Below are 15000 nucleotides of genomic sequence, written 5' to 3'. Positions count from 1 at the left end.
TTTTTGTTATGTATATAATTCCATATATAATTCCACATGTGTTCATTCATAGTTTTGATGCCTTCAGTGTGAATCTACAATTTTCATAGTCATGAAAATAAAGAAAACTCTTTGAATGAGAAGGTGTGTCCAAACTTTTGGTCTGTACTGTATATATATATATAATAAAAATCATTATTATTTTCTTTACATTAAAACTATAAAAGTGAGGCAGAGTAATTATTCAATAAATAAAAAAGTTTGAAATTAATGAATAAAAATGGAATAATGTGTTGAATTTTATTTCCTGTTTTATCCCATGTTTAATGAATTATCTAAATTTTTGTGTACATTTTGCAAACAAATTGCACAAAAATGACTTGAATTCATACGATTATTTTTTAGTATTTAATCAATAATAATTATTAGTTCATTTGAAAAAATATAAAATATAACGAAATACAGAAAAACGTAGAAAAACGGCTGAAATTCATTACAAAATGCTTAATAGAAATTCCAATTGAAATTTCATCAACAAATTTATTTGTAAAGAATTTCATTAAAAAAATACATTCATTGAATTCATTAAAAATAAAGAAATTACTTACGTTAATTAAACATTTAAATAATTAGATGAAAAAATATTTATATATTTTTTCATATAAATTTATAAATTTATATATTTATATTATTTATAATATTCATAAATATTTATTATATAAAAGCTGCACTATGATCTCTTATAATCTTTCCATATCCCCATAAATACATTTTTATATTTGTTTTAAAGATGAATATAGAATAACTAATAATAATCTTTGATCTTCTCTCTGGTTTTCAGGGCCAGCCCGGTCCTCAGGGGCCGATTGGATACCCGGGACCCCGTGGTGTTAAGGTACAAACCAGAATGAAATGTGTATAAAGCATTAAAGCGGTGAATCTGCACGCTGTCTGTGGGCTGAGACGCATTTCTGTGTTTTCAAACAGGGAGCCGATGGAGTCCGAGGACTAAAAGGTGGCAAAGGAGAGAAGGTGAGGATTTAAATTCTGTTTCCTGACAAAAGATAGAAAAGATAATCGTGTATATGTGCTGGTTAATATCTGTAATCATCTGTAAATCATCAGGTTCAGGTTGGTAATCGGGTACAGGATGAAATTTGATTGACGATCCCTCATTTTCATCCTTTAACTGTAAATTATTTACAGTTTGAGATGTTATTCTCAATGATATAAACCAGGGGTCCCCAAAAACCCAGTACCAGGATGTGAATTATTTGATACTGGGCTGCACAGAAAAGGGAAAAACTTTAACATTTTTATTTCATTACCATTTTATTGACTTTCAATGTCAGCAGGGTGTTTAATTAAAAAAGAAATGACCATTTGCCTGTTTCCTGCACTTGTTTCCAATGCATCAATAAAAGCTAAAGGTGCTTTTAATTTGTAACATTACAGCTGGTAAGTAAACCGATAGTGGATTTTACCGATATTAGTACAGAGGTTGGATCGTACTCCAAAATAACTAATTAATCAACCAATATTTTTTCAAATGGATACGGATGAAAAAGCGAATAAACGTAACACTTCATGTAAAATCCCCCTGTACATTTTTACATTAATAAAAAAATTCGAAAACATACTGAATCATGAAAATGTTCTGAACATATTAAATAAATAGAATTATATAATTAATCAATTATAAATAAACACCATGTGGCGTCAGTGATTTGCCTCTAGTGGCCGCTCGCGTAATGACAGCGGGACGGAACCCGGAAAAACTATCAGCATGGATTGTTGCAGCAATCGACCACAGGTGCCGATCAATCAGCAAAACCGACAACTCAGTCGACCTCTACTCACAGCACAAAGAAATTAATTCTTCGCATATCCCTGCGATGTTAGGAAGCTGTGGTCAAAGATGATACAGTGACTTTAGAGGGCAGAGTTTTAAGGGCCTTGCTCAAGGGCCCAAGAGTGGCAGCTTGGCCTTACTGGGTCTTAAAGTCCCAATCTTCTAATCGGCACCCCAGAGCCTTAACCAGTGAGCTGACACTTCCCTCCTGATAATAATGAGTTACATTATCATTCTATATGTAATCATTCAATTAATAATTAAATCATATAAAATGTGTAATAGTTATAATATGCACGTTATTGCACGTGATAATATATTACCCCCATACCCAACCCTGCCCTGGCCTCTGGTCCGTGGAAAAATGTGGTGAAAGGGTCTATGAAAGGAAAGTGCTAATATAAATGATGTAAATAAATAAATAAATTTATTTTTCTTTTAATAATTTATTTATTATTTAAGGAAAGAGAATTGTGTCATGACATTATTACCTTGTGGCCTGGAGGGGGCAGCATAGCCCAACCTCTATCTCCAAACCTGAGTTCAGCCAAAAAAAAAAGGAAATAATTAATGTGTAATAAATCTTGGTTATTAAATGATTATTGTTTTCAGGGAGAGGACGGATTCCCTGGGTTTAAAGGAGACATGGGTCTGAAAGGAGACAGAGTGAGCACACACACACAGACACACACACACACACACACACACACACACACACACATACGATTCCTAGTAATGTTCCTATTGGGACAATAAACACGCCAAACATCACGTATATTATATATAGCTGGTTTTTGTGTGTGTGTGTGTGTGTGTGTGTGTGTGTGTGTGTGTGTGTGTGTGTAGGGTGAGGTCGGTTTGCTTGGGTCCAGAGGTGAAGATGGTCCTGAGGGTCCTAAAGGTCGTGCTGGTCCTCCTGGGGAAGCTGGACCTTTGGGCCTGGCTGGAGAAAAGGTCTGTACTCTTAGTTTCCTTCTTACCAATTTTATTCAACTAATTATTTTTGAAAAAAATAACAATAATATGATGATTGAGGTTTAAATATATTGGGTTCATTTACAAGGAATAAATTCTGTCCAAAAAATAAACATCAGCAGTTATTAAATAATATTATAATCATTACTTCATATTTTTTAATATTAGAAAAATCATAAACATTTTCTTAAATTACTTGAATGTGCAAAATGAAAAGGTATAAATACGTAATAATTGAAATGAAAATTATTATTATTGTTTATTATTTATTAAAAGATTTTAATTGTTTTACATTTATTCTGTTTTGCATGGCAACTGAAATTTTTCCTCTAAATATCACATTATAATAGTGTCTATGTGTAGGTGAAAAAAAGAAAGAAAAATATTCCAAAAAAAATGAGACAATTAAATACAAAAGTACATGAAATGTATTCATGTTTAAAATATTATCAAAATGTGAAGTTGTGATAAAAATTAAATAAAAAATGTAATAAAAAATAAGGCTATTGATTGATTTTGAAATATAAAAAGTATAAGTCGAGGTGTGTAATAACTGCATGATCCTCTGGTGTTTTCCCGCAGGGTAAACTCGGAGTTCCCGGATTGCCTGGGTATCCAGGACGTCAAGGACCGAAGGTACGTTCACTACATGAAGTGTAGTGACTCCCTACAATCTGCACTATTTGGACCTAACAAAAAAAAAAAAAACACCATTTACGTAGATTAACCAGATTAGCAAATAAAGATTACAAATTATGATTAGAGGATTAAGTGATTAAGTAACAGTTTTTTGGAATCTAATGTTCATTAAGGTAGTCAGAGATTGTGATTATTAGTATAAGGGGTTATCAATCACGTTTAAGAAATAAGGGATTGATGGTTTGGGATTAAAGATTAGAAATTCAAAGTGAATGATTTGCAAATTGGGATTATGGGTTGGGATTATCTTTTTGGAATTAGGATTGGGGATTCAGGATTAGAAATTAGGAATTGTGGGTCAAGGATTGGTAGTGGTGTTAGGATTTAGGTTTTTGGGTTACAGGTTTAGAAATGAGGTTTTGGGGTTAGGAGTTAGGAAATTATGTATTAGGGGTTAGAGACAAGGTGTTAGGGCTCTAGATTAGGTTTTTGGGTTTGGGATTATGTATTTGTGTTTATCGATTAGATATTGCAGGTCAGTGATTAGGTATTGGGGTAGTAGTTTTTAGGGGTTAGGGATTGGAGATTATGTATTGGGGTTAGGGATTCGGTTTTTGGGTTTGTAATTATGTATTAGGGGTTATGGATTAGGCTTTTTAGGTAGGGATCACGGATTATGTTTAAGGGGTTTGAAGATGAGGTATTGTGGGTCAAGAATTAGATAATTCGGGTAGTTAGGTTTTTGGGTTAAGGATTAGGGATTAAGTGGGGTTTAGGGATTGGATTTGGGGTTAGGTTTTAGATATTGCAGGTCAAGGATTAGGTTTTAAAGGTTAGGAACTAGGGGTTAGACATTAGGTTTTTGTTTTAAGGGTTAGGGTTTAGAGATTTGTGTTTTTGGTTAGGGATTAGGGTTTAGATATTGTGGGTCGAAGATTAGGTTTTAGAGGTTAGGAATTCTATATTAGCGATTAGGGATTAAGAGCTATGTATTAAGGGTTAGGCATTAGGGATCAAAGGTTAGGGTTAGAGTTTTTAGGGGTTAGGGATCAGAGGTTACGGCATTGCAATTTGTATTAATTTTAGATCTAATACCTAGTGTGTGTTTTTGTTTTCTCACCTAAATGATTGAGAAAGAGATATTTAGACAACCTCTGATTGGGTGATGCTCGCTTACTGAAAACGTACACCCCTAGCCAAAATTTTGCGGACCCCAGTTCATAAGACTATTCTAAATTTCTTGAATATTAATGATGCCGTTTTGGTGTAATAACTTATCCTGATTCAGCAAAAACTGTTATAGCAACACATCGATTAGCTCAGAAGCAAATGTTAACTACAAGCCTACATCAGAACGATTACAAACATGCTGCCGCTTGTGTCCAACCTTTCGCCTGGTAGTGGGTGTCTGAGAAACGGTTCGGCTAAGAACATGCGAAAGGAGGCGAGAAGGAAATCGAGATAAAATAAAGACAAATCCAACACGAGCCTCTATCTTTTATGACCACCTCGTAGCTTCGCCAGCTTAATGCTAAGAGAGTCATTACCAAGAAAAGCGTATACCCGCTGTCTCCCTTCCCTCGCTCGCTAAATGTATGGCTTTCATCAGGCAGCTCGCCTCCTCCACAGCGCAGCAGGAAGGCGAGATGGATGGGTTGAAGAGATTGTGGTAGCGTTTGATTTCTCATCAACCCGACAGGTTGCTGAAATCCACTCCACTCTACTCCACTCCACCACGCCGCCCAACTTTTACATTTCCGTGAGCTGTCATTGTGTTTCGGTGTTTATCGCAGACGTGGTGCTCAGCAGCTCACGTTGTTGTTGTTGTTTCCATAAAACATAGTGTGCAAGCTCAATCATGGCCTCAGTCAGGTGTGGTAATAGTGGAGGCCTTAAAACACCACATTGATTTCTTTATTTCTGCTCCAAATAATGCTGGCGGGATTGGAAACTCGGGGTAAGAGAGGAAACGGAGCATGCCCAAGCATCGCTTTTATGTTATATATCTTTGTGAGGACCGAAGAATAGATTATTGTTCCAGTTTTGTCCTTGTGGGGACCACTGTCTTGTCCACACAAGCTGAAATGTTGCTTTTTTATTACTGAGGTTAAAGATGATGCTAGTTAGTAATGCAGCTAGTTAGTGCTATGCTACACCTACCAGCAATGTCCTTACTAGATGGTCCTCACAATGATAATTAAGACAAACGTGTTAGTGTGTGTTTGTGTGTTTGTACATTAGTGCAGGAACGTTTCCGAACAGTCAGACGTCCAAGTCAACAACTTACTCAGAGATCACACACCAATTTACTGTGTCATAGCTACTACAAATGAGCTAGCATCCTGACTTAGCCTCAAAACTTCACATACTATCTAGCTCAGATTCTAATATGATTAATTAGAATAATTTCTAATGAATTTATTCACAGTGTTTCTCCACCAACACATGGTTAGCATGCCACTTATCATGTATAGGTATGTAGGTTATAAATTCCACTACAGAGTGTGGCAGAGTGTGAATAGCTGACACATAGTCCCATAGTCCTTTTGACCAAATTATTTTAAAGTATAATGTATAAAGTATAATGGCACCCCCTGGTGGAGAAGGGTCGTAAAGTGACCATTTATGTGAAGAAACATGCCTGCATTTGTGTGTGTGTGTGTGTTTGTAAAGACTTGTCTGGCGTGTGATCATGACGTCTACATTCACTGTTATAACCATGTGAAAAGCTTGAGTCGGAATCGTCCAACAAAGCGTTGAAAAGTGTGTTACAGTGTAGTAGCACAGTGCAGCCTCTGGGGGCAGCATCAGTGCTGATATGAGCTGAAACACCTGACACGTCATATGGATTACCATGGATCCACTTGATTAAAACAGTAAGAGTAACACAAAACAGCTGGATTGATAGTGAAAGGAATGCAGAACAGCTGGATACGAAGTTAAAGGAAAAGCAAACAGCTGGATTAATTGTTAAAGGAACACAAAAACAGTTGTTGGACAGTCACATCAGCCAGTCACAATCACGTATTTATTGGCGGTAGACCTGGTTGCAGTTCACTAGCTTCTATTTTATAACGCTATTATAATAAGTGAATGTTCACGTTATATTTGTGTTTGTTTCACCGTAGCAGTGTATTTACATACGTCTCAGGAAGTACGTGACGATAAAGAGGAGTCAGTTTTGTATTTAAATTAGCATAAATCCCACTCACGCTTTCTCTCTGATCCGCAGGGCTCCACCGGATTCCCTGGATTCGCAGGCGCTAACGGAGAGAAGGGAGCCAGGGTAAGGATGAGATCACAGCATCATAACACACACACATGCGGGGTTCATTGATTTCCATCATTGAGGGATTTGCAAAGAAAACACACCGATGGCGATCGATGGTCGAGAACAGAAGACGCTAAAACACACAAACTAGCAGAAAACATTGATTGTTGGTGGGGAAGTGAAATGTCGTGCCTTGCTGGACACAATTTGGGCTCATTTATACTGAATACACATTCTCACACACACACACACACACACACACACACACACACACACACACACACACACACACACACACACACACACACACACACACTCATACCCAGGCTCCACATGGGATTATAGTCAGTGTTTACACACAGCACGATGATGGCACTGGTCCCAGCACTCGGGCATCGCCATCACAGATGCAGCTGCTGCAGAGGAGCTAATTAAAATAACTCGTTTTTTTTTCCTGTTGAATTTAAACTAGTAAAATCTACAGCCGTAACCATTTCTGTACAAAAAAACTCCAGAGGTAACATGACTAACTAGTGTTACCACAGAAACCTCAGCTATTTGCTAACCAGAGTCACAAATCAGAACCTGTCGGCTTCATTTTAATGCTAGCAGCCTCTAGTTTGGCTCAGTTACCAGTTACGCTTAGTCACAATGCTAACTTAGGACACTTTCAAAAGTTTCCACAGGAGGCTATGGAAAAGTGGTTAAATGCTAGCAAAAATCGACTGTCAGATAAAGTTAGTTCTAATGGCGTAAAACGTTTTTCTGACTAGCCAAATGCACCATAAAAGTTTAATAGCAAAAGTTACCAGAGGAAATTGATTCTAGCTAGCCAGAGTTATCCACTGGTTAGCTTTAGCTTGACAAAGTTCAGAAATTTATTTTGTAAGTTATTAACGCAAGTTATTTCTATGAAGGTAATATAATGAAATGTTTTTGCATCTTTGCAAATGTAAAGAAGTTAATGGTTCACTGATTAGCAAAAAGTTACCTTAAGACATCATCGATAATTAGCTAATAATTAGTTAATATTTTTTCCCATATTCCACTGACGTCAGGAAGCTGTAGAGGGTCAGAGCACAAGGTCATCCATGTTACTGAGCTACCACTGCCCCAAGTCAAATGACTCTGGTGGAACTCGAATCCACAACCTTTTGAATAGCTCTAGTTCTCAGTCTTAAAGTCCAATGCGCTATTTATTGCACCAGAGAGACCTGCTAGACCTGAAGCTACCACAGGAAACAGATTGTACCTAGCCAAAGTTATCCACTTTTTTATTATACCAACCAAACTTACATCCAAAAGTTATTTTTATATAGATCATAATGGGACGCTGTTGCTAAAGTAGGTGACTAAGTTACACACAAAAGGTTACTTATTGCTAGCCAAACTTACTTGTTTACTGATTAGCAAAAAGTTACCTCAAGACACCATTAATAAGCTAAAGCAGCTTTTGAAATCAGTTATGAGAAGGTTATTTTCAGCTACCTGAAATTACCACAGGTTTTACTAGGTAACATATGCTATCAAAAGAGGCTATTAGCTTGATAAAACAGGAGTTTATTAGCAAAAGTTACCACAGGGAATAGATTCTAACTGGTCAAAGTTATCTGCTGCTTAGCTTTAAATAGGCAAAGTTATATCTAAAAGTTATTTCTTACAAGCTAAGCATAATACAGAAAGTTATTTCTTATGAGATCAAGACACAAAGGGATGTCGTTGCTGGGTGGCCATATCTAGATGAAGTCACTGGTTGACTGATTAGCAAAACGTTACCTGAAAACATCATTGCTATCTAGCTAAATTAGCTCAAGAAAAGTTATTTTTATCGAGATCATACTGAGACGGAAGTTATTTCTTACTTCCGTCTCATTATGATCACTAAGATAAAATCATAATAGGACGTAATAAGACAAGGCGAATTCTAGATGAAGTTACTGGTTCACTGATGAGCAAATAGTTAATCATTGCTATTATCATTGCCAGTTAGCTTAATTATAAATGATAAACTAAATAGATTCTAGCTAGCAAAATTTACATATTAATATATTTTTCATATAATTTTTGCCAAATAAACTACAAAAATGTTACTAATAGATAGCTGAAGTTACTGAGTCACTGATTAGCAAAAATGTTACCTCAAGACACCATTGATAATTAGCTTGACACGGTAATAATAAAGCATGAGGTTATCGGTAGCTACAGTCCACATATGAGGTTATTGTAAGCTAAAGTCCTAAGAAGTTATCACATGATAGAATGACCAAGAATAAAGCCAGGGAGTTAGCAATCTAGATTCTGTGATATTTGCATTTATTTGAAGTTTTCTTTGCACATTTTTTTCTTCTTTTTGAAAAAAAAAAACCCCTTGATTGTCATTTCTGTGATCAGTTTCAGGTCTAATGAGATTTTCTTTGCCAAATTAGCCATCAAACCTGATCGTTTCATCACAAACGTGCTTTCTAACCTCATGGAAACACGCACACCAATTATACCCACAAGATAAAACTCTGTTTAATCATTTTCTAAATTTTCTTATGTCCACAAGTGATTTGAGCGCATCAGTTTGCTCTGTCAGTAATGTTTAATAATGTTTTGTGGAAAAACCCGAACATAAGGTGAAATAGCACATAATGCAGTCGCAGTCTGTTCAAGAAGAGACAGCAGGAGGCTAATGTCCTGAGTGTGTGTGTGTGTGTGTGTGTGTGTGTGTGTGTGTGTGTGTGTTTTGGGTTGGGGGGGGGGGGCTTGGCGTCTTCTCAGCCGAGTCTTCACCAACACTGTAACTCAAACCCCACTATTGATATTCTCCACACTCACTTCACGTTTTTCTTTTTTTTTAAAGGGTGTAGCAGGAAAATCCGGTCCAAGGGGACAGCGGGGTCCAACGGTAGGCTTTCAGTATTTATATATCACAAATATAATGATTACATACTATATTAACAAATGTCCTGACCTTCTTATTGCCACACATCCACATAGAAGCCCCGCCTCCTTTACTGACATTAACAGTCACTTTATTAACATTGACACACCCAATTGAATATTTTTTGTATTATACAGTACTATATTGTGTTACATTATTTTATTTAGGATATAATACTGTATACTTCATGAGTTTGTGTGTGTGTGTGTGTGTGTGTGTGTGTGTGTGTGTGTGTGTGTGTGTGTGTGTCCTCACCTTAGGGTCCACGGGGCGCTCGAGGTGCCAGAGGTCCGACCGGAAAGCCAGGTCCTAAGGTACCAACACACACTGCATTCTCATCGTTCATTTGCATATTTTTGCATATGCTAAGAGCCGATCCTAAACTCTCTCTCTCTTTCTTTTTCTTTTAGGGTACAGCGGGTAATGATGGTCCACCTGGCCCACCTGGAGAGAGAGTAAGTGCTACCCATAATGCAATGCAGCAGGATTTACACATTAGCTTTGAGCCGAGTCCAGCATCTATTATTCGTCTGCAGGAGCTCCTGTTGCAGATTCATGAAGGGATTTGTTTAATACAGCATCCAGCTCACGCTCATTTCATATTCTGAAAAAATATTCTGCCTCCACTTGCATTTAAAGAATAATAATATGTTAGTACACACAAATAATAATAATAATAATAATAATAATAATAATGAGAGTAATAATAATAATTCTAACTCTTTAGCATTAATTAGACCGCTTTTAAAGCATGTATGAATGCTGGATTGTGATTGGCTGGAAGAAGCTCAGGTTTGTCATGACATAATATTCCATCACTTTGAATGTAACCGTAAACGGATAAAAAAGATTATCCGTCTTTAACCAATGTAACATATAAATGCGAACAAATGTAACTTGTTTTGTGAATAATTATCTATAAAGGCATATCTCAACCAGGGTTATTATCTCTCTGTGTGGTGAAGCAGCTGCTAATCGCATGCGTGTGTGTGTGTGTGTGTATGTGTGTGAACGGTTGGTGCATCTCGGCCGTGAATCGTATCACGGAGCTAATACGCCGGCGACAAGCGACGTGCCCTTTTAATTACGCAAGGTTTTTAATTACGACACGCGTCTTTATTAGCCACGCCGCCTGCGCGTCATATTTGCATCTCATTTGCATCTCAATCACGGCCTGTAACTGTTTATAATGCCGTCTAGACGACTGCATGGTGTTTTTTTTTTCCCTCGTCACTCTGATAGCTCAGAGTTTACCGTTTAACCTCATTCATCACCCCTGGATTCGGCTCATTAGCTAATTACCACGCCGCTAATGAGTCAGTTTGTGTGTGGGTGGGTGTGTGTGTGTGTGTGTGTGTGTGTGTGTGTGTGTGTGTGTGTGTGTGTTTGAGTTGAGATAACATTAAACTCTTCTGACGTTTCTGCTTTCACTGATCCAATACAGCATGCAAGCTGCTTGTGTAAGATAATAAGAAGAATACAAATGTGTGCATTGTGTTCTGTTCTTAGGGTCCTCAAGGGCCTCAGGGTCCCGTGGGATTCCCAGGACCGAAGGGGCCCCCAGTAAGTAGCGCTGCATTCTCATATCTGTGTGTTACTTTTGCTGTGTTTGTGTGAGTGTGTGTATTTGTTTGTAATAGTGTGTATGAGAGGTGGTGTGTGAGAGCATGTGTGAGAGTGTGTGTATTTGAGTGTAAGAGTGTGAGAGGTAGTGTGTGTGTGTGAGTGTGTGCATTTGAGTGTATGAGTGTGTATGAGAGGTAGTGTGTGAAAGTGTATGAGTGTGTATGAGAGGTAGTGTGTGAGAGCGTGTGTGAGAGTGTGTGTATTTGAGTGTATGAGTGTGTATGAGAGGTAGTGTGTGAAAGTGTATGAGTGTGTATTAGAGGTAGTGTGTGAGAGCGTGTGTGAGAATGTGTGTATTTGAGTGTATGAGTGTGTATGAGAGGTAGTGTGTGTGTGTGTGTGTGTGTGTGTGTGTGTGTGTGTGTGTGTGTGTGTGTGTGTGTGTATACTTGATTGTATGAGTGTGTATGAGAGGTAGTGTGTGTGAGTGTGTGTATTTGAGTGTATGAGTGTGTATGAGAGGTAGTGTGTGTGAGTGTGTGTATTTGAGTGTATGAGTGTGTATGAGAGGTAGTGTGTGTGAGTGTGTGTATTTGAGTGTATGAGTATGTATGAGAGGTAGTGTGTGAGTGTGTGTATTTGAGTGTATGAGTGTGTATGAGAGGTAGTGTGTGTGTGTGTGTATTTGAGTGTATGAGTGTGTATGAGAGGTAGTGTGTGTGAGTGTGTGTATTTGAGTGTATGAGTGTGTATGAGAGGTAGTGTGTGAGTGTGTGTATTTGAGTGTATGAGTGTGTATGAGAGGTAGTGTGTGAGAGTGTGTGTGTATTTGAGTGTATGAGTATGTATGAGAGGTAGTGTGTGTGAGTGTGTGTGTATATGAGTGTATAAAAGGTAATGTGTGTGTGTGTATTTGAGTGTTTGTGTGTGTGAGAGTGTGTGTGTACTTAAATGTGTATGAGTGTATGTATGTGTATGAGAGTTAGTGTGTGTGTGTGTGTGTGTGTGTGTGTGTGTGTGTGTGTGTGTGTGTGAGAGAGAGAGAGAGAGAGACAGAGAGAGAGAGCGAGAGAGAGAGAGAGAGAGAGAGAGAGAGAGAGAGAGAGAGAGAGAGAGAGAGATGCATTTTGAATGTATGAAAGTGTACATGATATAAAATATCCTGTGTGTGTGTGTTTGTGTTTTAGGGACCACCTGGAAAGGACGGTTTGCCCGGACACCCTGGTCAGCGTGGTGAGACGGTAAGTGTGTGTGTGTGTGTTTGGTTTGTGTATGTGTGTATTCTTGTTCGGTTAGAGAAGCACAACTGTGATGTCACTTCCTCTTCCTGTCCGCCTCGTCTCCTACACCTGGAGGGCTGAGTTTCTGGGAAACACTACTATACTCTTATACACACTCATACACCCTTGCTCTTACACACACACACACACACACACACACACACACAGCGCAGGGATTATTAATGGATGGAGTCAGATGGAGCATTAATACGATGCTCTTGGTGCCAGCTGGCTTCCAGGAGGCCGTTTGTCACGTTAAAGATCGAGTGTTCAGCTGCAAGAGCTCTGCACGTGTAACCTTCAGTGTTTTAACAGCGCTCACACGACTGGCACCACTTCTCACTTAATCATGGAGGTTTAGTGGTGGTGAGATCAGAGCAGGAATAACGCCAAACTCTCAACAAGTACAACTGGGACAGATAGAAGTTTTCTTCAACAATGCGTACAATTACCATTACAGTATCATCACTGAATGTCCAATCATCCAGTCTTCCGATCATCCAATCATCTAATCATCCAGTCATCTAATCATCCAATCATTCAATCATCCTGTCTTCTGATCTATCATTCATCCAATCATATATTTAATAAATCATATAATCATCTAATCATCCAATCAGCTAATCGTCCAATCCTCCAATCATCTAATCGTCCAATCAGCTATTCGTCCAATCAGCTAATCTTTCAATCCACAATCAGCTAATCGTCCAATTCTCCAATCATCTAATCGTCCAATCATCTAATCGTCCAATTGTCTAATCAGCTAATCGTCCAATCAGCTAATCATCCAATCTCCAATCAGCTAATCATTCAATCCTGCAAACGTCTAATCGTCTAATCATCCAATCGTCCAATCATCTAATCGTCCAATCCTCCAATCAGCTAATCGTCCAATTGTCCAATCAGCTAATCGTCCAATCCCCAATCAGCTAATTGTCCAATCCTCCAATCATCTAATCGTCCAATCAGCTAATAGTCCAATCCTCCAATCAGGTAATCGTCCAATCTCCAATCAGCTAATCATCCAATCCTGCAATCAGCTAATCATCCAATCCTGCAAACGTCTAATCGTCTAATCATCCAATCGTCCAATCATCTAATCATCCAATCCTCCAATTAGCTAATCGTTCAATCCCCAATCAGCTAATCGTCTAATCATCTAATCGTCCAATCAGCTAATCGTCCAATCAGCTAATCGTCCAATCCTGCAATCAGCTAATCATCCAATCCTGCAAACGTCTAATCGTCTAATCCTCCAATTATCCAATCGTCCAATCATCTAATCATCTAGTCCTCCAATCAGCTAATTGTCCAATCCTTCAATTATCTAATCGTCCAAACCTCTAATCAACTAATCATCTAATCATTCAAACATCCAAACATTTAATCATTTGATCATGTATTTAATCAATCAAATAAACATCTAATTGTCCAATCAGCTAATCATCCAATCCTCCAATCAGCTAATCTTCTGATAATTCAAACATCCAATCATTTAATCATTAAATCATCCAATCTTCTAATCTTTCATTTTTTCTAATCATCCAATCATTTAATCATCTAATCATTAAATAAATGAATTATTATCATCTATTTATCTAATTATCCAATCATCCAATCCTTCAAATGGCTAATCATCTAATTATTTAATAAACGAATCCTTCAATCGTCTAATCATCTAATCATTCAATTATCTGATCATCCAATCCTTTAATTGTCTAATACTTTAATTATATCATATCATCCAGTCATTCAGTAATCTGTATTTACGCGGTTTGTTTCTCTGCTCCTGGCCGTGTTCCTGCTCAGTGCTCCTCAGACATGAGTGTGGTGAAGGCAGGCAGCTTGCTGACATTCCAAGCTTCAACACTGTGTGTGAATGTTCATCTCTCGTTTGCAGGGTTTCCAAGGAAAAACAGGTCCCCCAGGACCCGGAGGAGTCGTTGGTCCTCAGGTACAGTTTTTATCCTGTTATGTGTACACTGAAATACGGGGTGGGGTCTGTGGGAGTGGGATTGATTTAAACAAGTGGAAGAGGAAATAGAGAGAGGGGAAGAGATAGATAGAGAGAGAGGACATGCATGTGAGAGAGAGAGAGAGAGAGAGAGAGAGAGAGAGAGAGAGAGAGAGAGAGAGAGAGAGAGAGAGAGAGAGAAAGAAACTGAAAAAAGAGAGAAAGAAATATGGGAAAGGGAAACTAAGACAAGAGAAGTGAGACCAAGAGGAGAGAAAGATAAAGAAATAAAGGAGAGAGAAAGAGAGGGAGTGGGGAAAAGAGAAGGGGAGAGAAATAGAGTGGGGGGAATTAAGAGAGAAAGAGAAAAGGAGGACGAGTTAGATTGGGTAGAGTGTGAAAGAGAAATATAAGGGAGATTTAGAGAGTTAGAGACAGAGAGAGAAATAGAGAGAGTGTGGGATTACAATGAAAAAGAGAGAGAGAGAGAGAGAGAGAGAGAGAAGAGAGAGAGGGAGAGAGAGAGAGAGAGAGAGAGAGAGAGAGAGGAGGAGAACA

General features: G+C 38.1%; 1 protein-coding gene across 1 annotated transcript in view; it reads left to right on the top strand.

Annotated features, from left to right (window-relative positions):
* Nucleotides 1-15000, top strand: part of col11a1a (collagen, type XI, alpha 1a) — a 97465-nt gene that overhangs the window by 57276 nt on the left and 25189 nt on the right. The window contains exons 27-38 of the mRNA XM_083549677.1: nucleotides 821-874; nucleotides 967-1011; nucleotides 2444-2497; nucleotides 2678-2785; nucleotides 3389-3442; nucleotides 6678-6731; nucleotides 9562-9606; nucleotides 9903-9956; nucleotides 10053-10097; nucleotides 11152-11205; nucleotides 12396-12449; nucleotides 14389-14482. Coding sequence (XP_083405803.1) covers nucleotides 821-874; nucleotides 967-1011; nucleotides 2444-2497; nucleotides 2678-2785; nucleotides 3389-3442; nucleotides 6678-6731; nucleotides 9562-9606; nucleotides 9903-9956; nucleotides 10053-10097; nucleotides 11152-11205; nucleotides 12396-12449; nucleotides 14389-14482 — 715 coding nt within the window. The remainder of the gene's footprint in view (nucleotides 1-820; nucleotides 875-966; nucleotides 1012-2443; nucleotides 2498-2677; nucleotides 2786-3388; nucleotides 3443-6677; nucleotides 6732-9561; nucleotides 9607-9902; nucleotides 9957-10052; nucleotides 10098-11151; nucleotides 11206-12395; nucleotides 12450-14388; nucleotides 14483-15000) is intronic.

This window comes from Silurus aristotelis (assembly GCF_946808225.1).
Source record: "Silurus aristotelis genome assembly, chromosome: 1".
Classification (NCBI taxonomy): Eukaryota; Metazoa; Chordata; class Actinopteri; order Siluriformes; family Siluridae; genus Silurus; species Silurus aristotelis.
The sequence above is the reverse complement of the archived record's forward strand: the minus strand, read 5'-3'. Positions and strand labels throughout refer to the sequence as shown.